The following is a 16396-nucleotide window of genomic DNA, read 5'->3' as shown; positions in this document are numbered from 1 at the left end:
CTTTAATATTAATATTATTTCGTAATTTAAATTTTCTTAATAGTACCCAAAAAGGATGACGGAGTAGTACATAATCCATCTATGTAATATCTGATGTAAAGTTTACAATAACCGTTTTCTAAAAGATCACTTTATATGAAAAACAAAACACCTAAAACATATTATTTCCTTTACAGACAAAGTTACTAAAACACGGTTCCAGCGAAAAGTGTATGGCGATCTCACGGAACAAGGATAAAATTGTGATGGAGACGTGCAACGATGGGGAGAATAGGCAAATGTGGAACATGGAGAACTTCAACCCTGACAGACTTACGCCAGAGCTAATAGCCGAGTAGCCAGAGGCCTATGATGAAGTTTTATTCATATAAGAGCAAGGACTCGTTTGAAATTTGACTGTGTGTTTATAAATCACTCGTTTTCGACTGCAATGTGTGTTTTGCAATTGTGTACATGGACAAATGGGAGAAACATTAGGATTTTTGCGATTAATCGAGGCCATTTTATTTATAGATATTAAGGCTGTTGGTGTACATTATTTTATACATATTGGAATATTTTAAATTACCAGTTTGTGTAGGCAAACGTACTGATATAGCAACTGTATAGTGTTCTCACTCGTTAACCCCGTCACAATTTGGCCTAAAATATTTAGGGACTGACTTTCCTAATTGCTTTATTTTTGCAAATATTGTATTTAGTTACAATATATATCTACTATTTGTAGTGAATGTTTAATTAATTGTTTAAATTTTTATTTTAAAAGTTATTAAGTGTGTAATTTAATATTACACGTTTATGAATTTTGAATTAAATAAAAATTATAGGTTTAACAATATGAATAACTTTCTCATATTTTTTTTTGTACAATTTTTCAAACTCTCCTGTGCAATTTATTGGACAAAGAACTTTACAATCTTTTAAATGTATTCAAGTACTATTTAAAACGGTTTTCTTAAACTGATGTTTATTATCTATTCTTAATTAATTGTAATAGTATTCTGTATGAAGTATTACTGAATCATTAGATACTAGAAACAGTTTTTTGTACATATCTGTCTAAATATATCATTGAGATATTCCAACTATATTTACTGTAATAACTAAGAATTATGTACATGAGTGATTACTTTAGTTAATATTTTCTTTTGTGATTTATTTAAAACATAATAGTCATTCGACTTACATGGTAGAAAATTGTAACTTCTAAATGTAAAGTATAAATAGATATAATTAAAAAAAAAATTCGCTCGAGTAAGTGTATATTTTTGTATTAATCGTTATATGATTTGACGAATTTATAATTTATTTTAGTTTGTTTTTTTTTTCGTAATTGTGTGTTATAGAAACATTGTATTATTTTTTAATCTAATGCGACTGAACTCTAGATTAATTCATAATTGATTATGTTGCTCGTTTAAATTTATAATATTAATGTCTTTAAGAATCATTTTTATAATGTTATCATAAATTACTTACTGATTAAAGAACATTAGTTAGCTTTCCTAAATAGTTCTGAATTTAACGTTAAAATGTCATATCATAATAATTCTACTATTGAAATCAATAATATGTACTGGTAGAGTACGTTACATGGCACAAGAAGCTGCTCTAATTATTTTTTTTTATATAATTTGACGTTACTGCATTAACGTTACTCATTTCAAATGGAAATCTTTTATTTTAATCTTTTTAAATATTTAATAAATTGTTTAAACGTTTCATAATAACATACAATAGCTAATTCCTACTCTATTTTATTCCAATCTATACATTCCTATTATGTGATTAAAAATTCCTATTATGAGGTTTATAAGTAGCTAGGGTATGAAATGCCAATATTTTTCCAATATATTAAATACATGACAAAATCTTTTTTATGTTATTTGGAGTTTATTTAATAATTAAGAATGTCCCATATTTATATACTCTAGTGGAGGTGTTGAAATGTAATTATTATGTTGTTTTTAAATTTGAGGTTTTCAAGGGATATGAATTTAAACATAAACGTTTTAAACGAAAAATTTTTATTATTATATTTGTGCTTGTTTAATTATTTTAAATGTGTATTGGTTTAGTTAAATCTACTGCCAGTTAGTCTTCCTTTAAAGTTTCTTCAGGAATGGCAACTCATGAAGGGTATCATGGACAACACGGTATACTATGTTGTCTATGGTACTGTTCACGTCTATAGGTGATGGTTACCACTTTATCAGATGGATCGTCATCTTGTTTGCCATTCTAAGTTGTATGAAAAAAGCTTTTAATTTTAGTTTACTTCAAGTGAGCGTGTTCAATGCTCATGCTTTCTCAGAAAACTAGAACTTTCCAAAAAGTCGAAGGTTATAGCAATTGTGTTGGCATGCCCACAACCTCCATCATACAACGGTATAAACTTCTTGACGTAAATAAAATTTGGGATTCGTAGCATCAGCTTTTGTATACAGGCTCATGTTTTTAATGATTCTTGGAATGAACGTTCTTGGTTGTTACCACAAAAGATCTTGACTCTGAAAACTGAATCCTACCGTATCTATTACATCGATATGGACTACTGAATATATAAAAAAATATTTTTTATTACTTTATTATTCAGACTCAAAATTGTTTCAATATTTCTAATTATAGATAAAATTCTCAATTTGTCATAATTTTTCAATCGCGGATTATGTTTTTAAATACTTATTGTTTAATTTTTATTTATTATTTTGCATTTCAAGAATCTAATAAAATAGCGGAAGTTTTGAAGCCTACTATCCATGGAGGTATAGATGCACATTCGTCTGAGTATGATTGTTATATTTGCTGCTTCCATATAATTGTACGATGTTCTATTGATAGTGGTACAGTATAGTATTTATATCGTTTTATATGAGTTTTATAATACCTGTTTGTGTTTAATGATGAAAATGGAATGATACCCGGTATTAACCACATTGTTTTCCATAGGGGACCGCGTGGGGGTAAATCTGGTAGAGTATATTGCAAGCAATAAGGACAAACATTATTATTAACAATCCATTCCTCCTCCTCTTTCCTATAATGACCCTTGTCCTGTTCATTTATATAGTACCACGAATATCATTTATTATAAATATAAACGTAGTGGAAATTTCTGGAAATATTCATTTGAATTATTCTTATTCATTATTATTTTTATTTATTTTTTTTTCTGTTTAGTGAAAAAAGTCTATATTTATTTGTACTAAAACAGTATTCTCGTACATTGAGCAAGAAATATAAATAACAGAAATAATGGTGAAATATAAATGTACGAGATAATTACAAATCAAAGAAAATTTATGACATGCCGAGTTAGATAAGGTTTATAATATATTTTGCAGTGTCGATGGAACAATGCTTCCCTGGATAGTAAGCTTTGCTGATGTTAGCGAAATAAAAACTTTTAAGTACTCTCACGGGGTACATAAAATTCATAAGATACTGAAAAATAAAAAAAAATTAACGAGTACCTACAGACTTCTTAGGAAGTACCGATATATTGACATGATTTTTTTATAGTTAGTAGCATACTATAATTTATACTATCTTTTACAAGATTAGTTCACAATATTTAAAGTAACTACTCAGTTAAAGTGAATAAAATGTAAGTTAGCTTATTACGTACAGTCAATAATTACAAATAGCTATTCACTTACTTTTGTTCATTTTATGCTTTAGGATGCGTTTATAATTTTATTAATAGAAAAAAAAACTTCATAGTTATCAAAAGAGATTTCTAAGTTTTGTTCCCTCTGTATATAAAATAAAGGTATCGGGCGTTCGTGTTTCATAGTAAATAAACTAATTATAATTGCTCCAGACATCGTACGTATCATGCTGACTAGTTCGATATAATATTTCCTGACGTTTCAGATCCCTTTTTTTGCTACGCTTCAGAATATCGGGCCTCTTTAGTTCCTTCGTTATTAAAATGATGTTCAAATAGCTCGGTTTTATATATTTTATTTCCACGTAGTAGATAATTCTTAAAACAATTGTCTCTTTCCACTTCGTTGGAATAAATTTTATGTCGGATTAATTTAAATTCGTTTAGTTTTTATGAATTTTATTACGTACCATGGTGATGGTACGCAATAAAATTCGTGTATATATGATTGAGTACAATCGATGTATTTTCCATATGTAATTTGTCATTAATTTACAAAATTATAATTTTTTTACAGTTAGAATTTGTATTAATTTTTGCAATCGTATATTGCAATAGAATATTTCTCTTAAAATCCCTCACATTATATTTATATTTTCTTTCCGTATTGAAAATATTCAAGTTAAATTGTAAATTTTTATTTTGTTTATTTGCCCCCTTTAGTACGATAACGTCGAAATCTTGGAGCAACGTTTAGTTAAATGATGATTGTATTCATAAATTAGATTTATTTAATTAATGATACATTAAAACCTGTAAAATAGTAGTTCATATCTGTCTAGGTAGGAAGTTTAAATGTGCCTTATATATTTTTAGGTAACTATTATTAAATGTTGAATTTCTGTATATAACGCGATGTCTCCAATTGTATTATAATATAGAATAGAAATATTAGATGGCGATAAAATAGTATTTGTAAAATAAAGCATTATGTTGGATTTGTACAATTACTTGTTTTATTTTATATCCTCGATTCTAGTATTAAATATATTTAATTTACATTCTGAGCCTTCTAAAATGTAACCAGGCACTTAATATAACTCTAAAAAAGCACTAGCACTGGGCACCACTGTCTCATTTGTGTTTCTACCGTGAAGCAGTTGTGCTTGCATGGCTGTGTTTTTCGGTTTAAAAGGTGGGATATAGTGAATTTACAGGGTACAGAGGAATAACACCTGAATTCTCAGGAATGGCAACGCATGCGGGGTATCATGGGCAAAACAGTATACTTTGTTGTCCATGATCCATATCAGGTCAGCTTGTTTGCCATTATGAGTTGCATAAAAGAAATATCATGTATTTGTCTAATTGTCGTTTAAATATGACAAAACTCATATAGTAGTAATAAGTCTTAGTAGAAAAAATTTTTGATCATATTCAACCCAATTCAATATTAGCATCATATATTGATATATTATCATTCATATATTTCATATAGCTTATTGGATGGGTTATTTAAAATTAGTTTAATACCTCTAATATAGATAGAGAACCTTTTTTATGTGCTACTTACAAGTACAATGGCAAATAGAACAACTATCTATCCCCTCTCACTGTACTGGTTTCGCGTCAAATTTTTTTCTCCTACATTCTTCAAGACTTTGGAACGCGCTTCCTGATACCATTAAGAGACTATCGACTAAACTATGTTTCAAAAAATAAAGTATATATGTATATCAATAATTACTAGTATTACATTCAAGTATTATGACACTTCCCTATGGTTGACAGGGGGAGAATGCTTTTAGCATAAGTTCACCATGTATACATATATGTACAAATGAATAAATAAATAAATAAAGTTCCACCTAATTTAAATTGTTAATTGTCACCTGTAGATGTGAACACTACCAGAATATCACAACATACATTGTGACGTCCATAGTAATCCAGCATGCGTGGGAGAAAGGGACTGTTAATATATGATTAAGGGTTTAACAACTCCATTGTCAGCAATATATCCTATAAGGTCAATGTCCATGCAGACCTTATCGCCTTGGAACCCATCGTAGTTAATTTATGTAAAATCCATCACTATGGATTTCATTCTCATCTGTCATTTCTCACTGGTGCCTCGCCAGCGTATACAAATAGCGAAATTGGGCATATAATTCAATTTTCATTTATTTAAAAAAATACATTCATGCGTTACCCTTCCTGAGAACTACAATGTTATAACTTCGTGCTCTGTAATTTCACTGGCACTAACCATTCACTTTTAAAATACATTTATACAAGCACATCTCTGTCACAACACGAATACTCGAATTATGATAAGCAAACGAATTTATTTCTTTATTCCATTTCATATATTATTTAGTATTCTTCCTATTATTCTTGAGTTCTAATTTGATTGAAATCAAATTTTCTGACATTTTATATTTATGACCCGTCGTGTTATATTCTAAAGGTCAACCATTAGTTCAACATAGTAACAGTATAATAATCAACAAAATAATCTCTAATAGGTAATATTTATACAGTATGTTAACTAATGTAATCCATTCCTTGTTACCGTGTAGTCCCATAGAACTGTCCCAACCAGGTCGACTTTCTCGCGGTTCTTCCTAAGAAACTATCATGGTTAATTTCTGACGATTGATCATGTTGGGCTACTGGCCTGTTAAAACATCATCTATCACCTTCACTGGTGCCGCGCCAATTTGCCTGCCAAGCATAGCAACAACTGGCAGAACCCCTCGAGCGGAAGGCCTATGTTCAGCAGCCAACAGTAACATTAATAGGGTCTTAATAACTACATTACACGACGCAAGATATATGTACATACTATTATACCTTTGAATGTAACGCCGTTGATAAAAATATAGGTTGCACTTTTTTATTTTTATTTTATTTATTTATTTAAAGGAACACCAACACAAATATTGCATTATTACATATATAAGAAACATTAAATATAATACAATATTAATGCACTACACGATTATGATATATGTACATATACCTTCGAATGTAACGCCGTTATATATATATATATATATATATATATATATATATATATATATATATATATATATATATATATATATATATATATTCGATAAGTTTAATTTATTATTTTTTAATTAAAATCTATATGTACATATATATGTACAAATTAAGATAAAGATTCACATACTTCTTTGCTTTCATTACAAACGTAGAGAGCTTTCTGTTACTATTTAAAAGTATGCATTTTTTCCGAGTATTTCATACAACCTTATTTTTTTTTCAACGGTCTTTGACATCGGAACATCAATGACATCCATTCTGAGCTGAAATCCGACGGCCGAGAGCACGTGACCCGCCGTCGAAAAGACCAACGCTCACTAATCCAGCAGATTAAAACTTTTCAAAGCAACAATAACAAATTTCGCTCCAACAATATGGGTTCCATAGTTTATAAATAACTTTTCACAAAACTGATTTGATTTTCTTTAAATAGCTTGAGTCTATTGATAGCATCCCGCATGGGTACAGAAGTTCGTATGTAGTTTTGAAACGTAGTTTAAGTTCGAGTTTCCGAGTTTGAATTCTAGATGTTTTATTGGTTTACGTCTAGAAATTTCTCGAAGCTGTCAATTTATTGTGCAGAATTTCGTAGTTGTTCCGAAACAAACAACATAAAATGAATGATGTACTCTCTTGTATTCTGAGACTTTGATATTAAGTTGGTTCTAATAGTAGTCGATATTTGGTGAGCATATGCATTTGTACAATGAGATACCTTAATAATATATCAAAAATATGAAAGTTTGTACGTTTGGATGCTTTTACTCTATCAAAATTATATTACTGAACTACTAATTTTAATTTAATAGCAGATAAACCTTTATGTATTAATATGTTGTGTGGTCTCAGTATAGAATGGACCACTCCTTCTTTTCTTGTGGGTGTTGTAAGAGGCGATCAAGGGAACTTAATGAGCGAGGGATAAACAGTAGCGTCCCTCCTAAAACATCTCCAAAAACAAAAAGGTTTTAAGAGGGATGCTGCTACCTATCCCAACGATATCATATGTTTAAAGCCTAACTGCGGAAAATGAAAAATTATATTAATATTAAGTTATTCTATTATATTTCGATGAAATAATTCCCATTACTTTATGGAGGTACTTTACGGATTTTGGGCAGAACAATGTTGGCAACATTAGCTTGTTATTTAATCATAAAGAATCATTATAATTGTTTGTATTTAACGGAGAAGTAGCACTTACTATGTACAACCAAATTGAGAATCTGTTTTAAGAAATACGTATTTTGTAATTTAATGTAGGACCCTAAAGTACAAAACAAAGCATCCAGCTGCAGTGCAACGCTCGAGGCAGATTCGGGTACATATTTTTAACCAATAGGTACTGCATACAACTCTTATCCATTTGGTAATGTATCACTGGTTGTTCGTTTAATATTATATATTATCTATTTATATATTTGGAATTTATTATTTAATTTTTGAATACGTTTGTAAACATTAGCAGTAATCTGTGGTTTTGTCCAGGAAAATATCATAATAATATAATAATCGAAAACATTCTTCTCACTACAAGATATTAAAATCCATTAAGTCTTGTAATTGTAATTGAGTGATAAACAATGTTTAAATTTTCTTCATAAACTCACTCATAAAATATTAGAATAAATCTGCAACTTTTTCTACATGATTTAGACAAAATTATTATATACTATCGATACGACCTATACGATTTAGGAATCGTAAAGGATAATTTATGTCGAATTTCTTATAGACAATCTAATAAATTATGCTTTATGATTCGTAAAAAAATATATAATATATAAATATTTTAGTCATCAGAATCATATCAGCCGTTATCTGTCCACTGCTGAACATAGGAACCAACCATAAGGAATGGAAATGAAGCACCGAATTTAACCGAAGTATGGCTGAGTAAGTTTATAATAAAAAAAAAAAAAAAAAAAAAATAAAAAATATATATATATATATATATATATATATATATATATATATATATATATATATATATGATAACATTTTTGTACTTTTGTATCAAATACTATTCAAATACTCATACGCTCATGCTTAGGGGCAATAAAATAAACATTCATTTGGACGTTTTTTTACTTAATCGTACTTAAACCTTTCATAAATATCTAGCAAAATACTGTTATGAATCCATTAGAAAACATACAAATAACGCATTAAAACAAAGAACACAGTATCTAACTGCCCATAAAAAGGTTTTTTACCCTTCAATAAACAGTAAACCCGGGACCCGAGGGTAAAGCTTTTTAGTTAAATCAATTTATAACCAGTCGTATGGCTGTAGCCACCCAATTATGCTATTTTATGTACACATTAAAGTATATTCATAAATTTCGATGTCCCTAACAAGAAGTCATAATGTTGAAACGTGTGTCCCTTATTTGTTCGAAACAAAAGTTTTAATGTCACGCCTCCGAGTGGGTGAGCAGTATTGCAATTGGACGACAGTTCAGGGAAATTAATAATGCCAGTGTACATAACAACGGAATAGAACGACTGTCTGTTTATATTATTTCACTGTTTTGATGTCTTTAGCGGGAATAAATAATAGCAGGTTATTACTTTAGTTTTGAAATATATTATGCTAGTAATAAGTTTATGGTCTTATTCCCTAAGCATAATTCAGACATTTGTGGACTGTGGAAGTCCAAGTGTTTTAATGATGTACGTATATACCTCCATGTATCAAACGAATAAATCAATTTTTTGTCATTAATAATTATAATTAATGGCAAATAACAGCACAAAACAAAATAAGCTATTTGACAATATAAAAAAGTAATTTTTTTGGAGATTTAAAAGTAGTACGCATTTACTATAGCATTAGGACTTCTATGAGCAAGTTGTAAGCACTTTTTGTGTATTATAGGCTTTTTTGGCACACTAACAAATAGTTTTACCAGTGTTTTATGGTAGTATTTGTGCACGTTGGTACAATACACATTCTATATTTTTTTTTCTTAAGATACATAAAAAAATTTTTTTGAAAATGTACTTATGTGAATTTAATTTATAAACACCACTGAATAATCTGAGATAGTTTTCAGAAATCAATCAAATAGCCTATTATCTATAAGTAAGCCTTACATGGTTATATATTTGTTTGTGTGCTTTAATAAAATGAAAATAATTAAATAATTTTCAAAAAATCATTTTAAATTTTGTTTCTTAATTGTATCGGTATAACAGTAAATTACACTTATAATTAAAAACACGAAATAAATTGATAAACAATATTATTTAAATATGTTTGTGTGTATTATATGTATGTGAGACTATGTTTTAATTTCATTTAAATTCTTTCAGTCGTTTGTGTTATCGATAAACAAATACACATACAAACTTTCACATTTATAAGATAATACGTGTAGACCTGATATATACAGGGTGTAAAGGATAGGTTGAAAAAAACTGAAACAGTGAAACTTCCGGAAAATTTAAGTTTCGTTTCCTGTTTTTTTTTTCACATGAAATCATATAATGTATGATATTATGTCATAATATAAAAAAATAATAATACTTGGTAGTGAAAGATTATAAAATACCAAAAAATAGCAATGTAATATACGTATTAAAATCCTACCACGACTAGTGTAAGTTCCACATTACAAGCTTAAGAAAACTACATACGAAAAAGTGCCATTGACTGCGTGATACCTATGTATCACGCCTCGTGTGGATCGTAAAATTTTAAATACATTGTGCGGCGTCAAAATTAAACTAAGAAGCTAATGATATGGTTGTGGTTCCTTTCTGGTAGTCAAATAATCTGCTATCTGACACAGATCATTTATCTGAATCAGCTGTTTTTGTTTTGGCCAACTTGCCCCGTTCACCCTGTATAAATATGACCTGATTCATAGATCAATTAAACTATCAAGTGGATGAATAAAATTACGGTTAGTGTAAGCTATCAATGTAAGTGATGTAATTCATATTTCTGCAGTACCTTTTAAAAATATTTAAATATGCTTTTAGGTTAATGAAAACGACTCTCAGTGGTGTTTCTCCATTTAATATAGCGTGTGGTGGCGTATCACGATGTAAATCGCCGAAGGCGTTTTTGGTTGATTTGATGCTTCCCTTATAATTGCTACTGTTTTATAATTAACACGAACAATTAGTCCGATATGGATATTGTATGAAATGTTTATTTAATATACGTGTAATGTAAATTTAGATAATTAATCTCGTCATAAAAATTCACAGTATGTAATGAAATCTGTACCTAATAAGTACAGGCTGAAATACAGCAATAACGGCCGTGAAACTGATCTAGATAGAAAAAAATACTCGGATGACTAGAATACCTAATGGAATAGTCAGAGACGTTTGTCATCTGGCTTGCATTGCGTTTTTTTTTTGTCACGTTAAATTATAATATTGTCAACATAGTATGAGAATGTCAAATGTTAAATTGAGATATGAAAATTGAATAAATCCTATTAATATTATTAGTGGCAAGAGCTCCACCGACAAGAGCGCAGCTCTTAAATAGAATATATAGATAGATTAATATTATAAACGAGAAAATTTATAGGGATAAATGTTTGTTACTATTTCACGCAAAAACTACTGAACGGATGCTAATGAAATCTAGTACACAAGCAGATTATATTATAACTTAGCACATAGAATATTTTATGCGGGAAAAACCGCAAGATACATCTAGTAATAAATAAATACTGCTATGGTATTTATGAAACGTTTCGTTGGTTTTAGGTGCATGTATGTGTTTACAAAGAAGACAACGTATTTGTGGAACGAAACTTACTTTGATAAAACACACACAAAAAATACACCTGATTTGGGGTCCTGCTCTTTTTGGAACACCTATCAAAAGCTACCGCACTACCTTTACATTGCATGTAATATTCGGAAGACAAACTCTGCTCTCCGATTTCACTCTAGCGAGCAATAATTGCACAGTCCGAGACTGAAAACTTTTCAATCGTAGCTGATTCCACTTTATTCAGCGGACCGTAACTAGAATTATAGCATTGGGTTGCGCAATTTTATTTAATAACTGATATTTCCAATTGACTGATATTGAGTGCATTTTTCTATAGAATACAAAGATGAATACTTATTACATCTTGTTTATTTTCAAGTTAAGAAGCTTTATTGATATGCATTTTATATAATTTAAGATGTTTAACTCAATTGACTGTTATATTGATGAAGTTTCGCCGTATAAGTCCCGGTATAGAATAAACCACCCCGTCCTTTCCCGTGGGTGTCGTAAGAGGCGACTAAGGGACAGCGAGGGATGGGCAACAGCGTCCCTCTTAAAATATCTCTAAAGCCTAACTGCGGTTGCCAATGCTCCTGCCAAACGTGGAAACTACTAGTAAAATCCCGTTAAGGGGCGGGCTTATATACAGCAGTAGACGGTTAAGGGTCCATATGATGATGATGATAATGCTGAATTTTAATTCAGTATCACGTGGTACACTACATACACATTTCATACATATTTTTTTAATGTAATTGAGGAAGTAAAAGAACTACTAGTACACAATTCTACCGTAGATCTTAAAAATAGCGACACTTAATCGGTATTATCGGTATCACAATATATAATAATAATAATAATATATTATGTATATATGTATATATCTGACATGTTTATGGTGCTGTTCATGTATATAGGTAATTAGAATAATGAAATGGTTTTTTTTTAGTAAATAAAGCATACATTTTGTGTGATACCTCTCTTGTTTAATATCTATTCGTCTTTAAGATAATTATCCTATCTATAATTCAAAATAAAATCTGATAACCTTATTTAAAATTCATACCGTATCTCGTAATTCAGTTTCTATCAAAATCAGGATTCTCTTGATGCGATTCTACATACAAATGCATACGGTGAGTACCATAAATCTGTGCTACCTTGCAGATAATATGTAAATGAATACCGCAATAAGACAGCTAAATCACTAGGCGCGACGTTATCACACTACGTGAAGCTTAAGTACTCAGGTAATCATACGGACTCGGATTTAAATTTTTGGTTCTTGTCATATCTAATAACGATATAGTTTAGTACTGGCTTGTTTTTTATATAACTATTTTGAATTTTTAATGGATGATACTGTTTTTTTTTGCTAGGGAATAAATACCGTTTCCCTAAATATTGAGAGCCAGTAACACTTCGCTAATTTTCTTCGTTTTTAATTTTCTGTTTTTATATGTACATATATTATAATTTTTTTTTATACAACTTAGAATGGCAAACAAGCTGACGGCCTACCTGATGGAAAGTGGTAACCGTCGCTTATAGACATGGGCAGTACCATGGACATAACAGAATATACTATTTCGCCCATGATACCCCCCATGCGTTGCCATTCCTGAGGACTCAGGTGTTATTCCTCTGTATCCAGTAAATTCACGCCATATCCCACCCTTCAAACCGAAACGCAGCCATGCAAACACAACTGCTTTACGGTAGAAACATGAATGGGACAGAGGTACCCAAGCAATCGACTTTTGTACAAAGTCTCCCTCTGGTAATTTTAGGATATGATATGTGGAATGAATTATGTTGATAACTTTGAATGCCATATAGGATTTAACCTAATGCATATTTATATGATGGTAAGTATATTAATGGATGATACTGGAATAAGTTATCTCCTGTGTTATTGGTTTATATAAAGTTTTTAACTGACTGTGCGTTGTAATGCCCTAAAGAAGCAAGAGGACCGATTTCGATGATTCCTTACGTTGCTAAAAACATTAATCAAAGCTCAATATTGTAACAACCGGACGCCATATTGTTAAAAGTAAAAAATAATCTAATGGGGTATTGATTAAGTATTTCAAAATCATCTTTTCACATTTTTTATTTCATCATTTTTCATTAAAAATACCATTTAGGATCTATAATAATTTAAAATTAGTTAGTGACCAATATCCTACATTTTCAATACTTATAATAAAAATTGTATAAAATCTCATAATATGTCTTTATATGCAGCGGCCAGCAACTGAGGCATTGATGAACGAACGTGAAAATGTGGGCCGAGGCGTAGCCGAGGCACACATACATGAGTCCATCAATGCCTAATTGTGGCCAAGGCTTGTATAGTACTTTTCTCAAACAATGCGCGGAAATCAAAAACACAATTTTACTTTTTAAGTTCAATGACGACTAACGAACAATAATAATTTTTCACCTGCCATAATGTTCCTTTGTTTTTTTTTTCAATAAACTGCTATTCTATTTGCAAGCCAATTCGAAATTTAAATAAACCCTTTTATTAGTTACCTCCTTGGTAGCCATGTTTCGAAGTAAAAGTCATTCCATTTTTAAATTACAGGACAGATATGAGTTTACATCGTAATTTATCTGGCCGCAAAACACGACAGATATGGATTTTCATACAACTTTTGCCGGCCGCTGCCCGCATGTATCTGGCTAGTACGGCAATTTTGATTTATCTCGAAGAAGATTGTCAAAATAATGCTCACATTTCCAAGCATGTTTGAGAAATAATAATTATTATGATATAATAAAATATAATCAAAACTGGATGATAGAAATCTGAATTTTACTGTATTAATGACCGTTAGATAAAGCTATAGCATTATTTTATATATACATATATATATATAAAATGGATTACTAACTTTTACACGCGACTTCGTCCACAAACTGTAATATATTCACTAACCGAGATAAGAAGTTGCAAGTGTATAAAACTCATTTTCAAATTTATAATATTAGTAAGGATTAATAAATAAGAATATGTAAATTAGCAATTTTAAAAACTAACGAGTTACGCATTATACTAGAGAAGACTATAAATGTGTAGGCATTGCATTTAAAAAGTTTTACTCCTTTATATTTGAGGGCTAAGCTCATCTAGAAAGTGCTTAAAGTGAATTTTGTAAGTCTATTTTGTTGAACGTGGTAGGTAATCAAATGAGATCGACGACCAAACGAAAGTCTACTAGTCGGAGGGTAGCAAGAATTTCGAGATTAGATCTTATATAGATACCTAAGCAGAAACAACGCTTTGTTCGCATTTCTCAGGAGGAATTGTGTTATTAAATCTTGTTATTAAATTTGGACTTAATATTTTTTTTGTAATATTTGAATATTGAAGTCCAAGGAAAATTCAATTTTTATTGCCACTTAATAAAAATAGATTTTTAAATATTTTCAGAATATATGATTTAGTTAAGTTAGATTATTAACTTTTCTTTATGGAAATTTTTATGACTATAACAAAAAGTGACGTCATCAGCGTTTAATATTTTAATAATTGAGAAAGTTAAAAATTTATCAGATAAAAGTTAAAAGGTCGTAATATCACTTATTTTTCTATTTATGTATATGTGTGTGTGTGTGTGTGTATTTACACATAGAACTCACTCATTCATACACACACACACACACACACACACACACACACACACACACACACACACACACACACACACACACACACACACACACACACACACACACACACACACACACGCACACACACACACACACACACACACACACACACACACACACACACACACACACACACACACACACACACACACACACACACACACACACACACACACACACACACACACTCACGCGCGCACACACACACACGCACGCACGCACACGCATACGCACACGTACACGCACACGCACACGCACACGCACACGCACACGCACACGCACACGCACACGCACACGCACACGCACACGCACACGCACACTTCGCCTATTCTTGTAGTAGACAAATAAGTCAAATTATTTTCACTAATCAAAAATTTATATTTATCACAGTTTTAAATAAAAAGAATAAAGAAAGCTTCCATAAAATACCCTCCTCCATAGATAAGTTACAAACGAATCTACCTTCAGAATCGCTTCTGTCAGCGCACACTTAAGAAAGAATGAGACAACGCACGCCGCTGTCTCATTATTTCTCACCAACTTGCTAGTGCTAACAATTCTATCAATAGATTCGTTTGTATTTTGTCTAGAGAAACTAGTATTAAGACTGATTATTAAAAATAGATTAAGAATCACATCATGCGGAAATATTTTCTCGTTGCTCATTTAATTACGGAATTTGTAAACTATGCAAGTGGTTGATGCTTCAGACATTCCGTATATGAGATATTAATTCTTCTTTTAATCTTCATACAGGGCGACAGAAACATGATCTGAATACTCAACATCAGACTAGGGAAAGTTGTCCAACTTGTAATTTTGGTTCGATTCTAAAAGTTTCGGGTTTACGAGTATTTTGGTGGTGTTCCAATAGTCATTGAATACAGAAACTTTTTCATTTACGCTCTCGGACGCCGACTGAATAATATATGAACGGATGCCGCGGGCCGGAGCCTTCTAGAATCCTTTTGGCTTTAAGGATTTTTTAAGCTTTCCAAGTGAATTAATGACGTCTTACTTCTCGGGGATTTACGAGCGACCGAAATAAAAATAGATTTGTGAAGGTATTATTACTCCGCGAAATTGATATGAGGGTGTTGGTAAAAGTTTGTTCCTGCAGCTGCGAATTGGAAATTATGCAATATAATTTGATAATACAATTGTTTTATATTTATTGTTTTAGGGCGATTTCCCTTCCTGCCCTACATGGAGTTACGACCTTAAATGTGTAACGTAGAGTCAATGAACGTGGGTTGTTTGGGACTAGTCTATAGAGGAGACTTGTT

At 30.7% G+C, this 16396-nt stretch overlaps 1 protein-coding gene across 6 annotated transcripts in view; it reads left to right on the top strand.

The window, feature by feature from the left end:
• Positions 1-4617, top strand: part of LOC113523154 (putative polypeptide N-acetylgalactosaminyltransferase 9) — a 183585-nt gene extending 178968 nt beyond the window's left edge. For all 6 annotated transcript variants that reach the window (XM_052891726.1, XM_052891725.1, XM_052891723.1 and 3 more), the window contains one exon: positions 177-4617. In XM_052891726.1, coding sequence (XP_052747686.1) covers positions 177-338 — 162 coding nt within the window. In that variant the 3' untranslated portion in view covers positions 339-4617. The remainder of the gene's footprint in view (positions 1-176) is intronic.
• The last annotated feature ends 11779 nt before the right edge of the window (positions 4618-16396 follow it).

Source organism: Galleria mellonella, unplaced genomic scaffold (assembly GCF_026898425.1).
Source record: "Galleria mellonella isolate WM207_F2 unplaced genomic scaffold, CSIRO_AGI_GalMel_v1 utg1432, whole genome shotgun sequence".
Taxonomy (NCBI): Eukaryota; Metazoa; Arthropoda; class Insecta; order Lepidoptera; family Pyralidae; genus Galleria; species Galleria mellonella.
The sequence above is the reverse complement of the archived record's forward strand: the minus strand, read 5'-3'. Positions and strand labels throughout refer to the sequence as shown.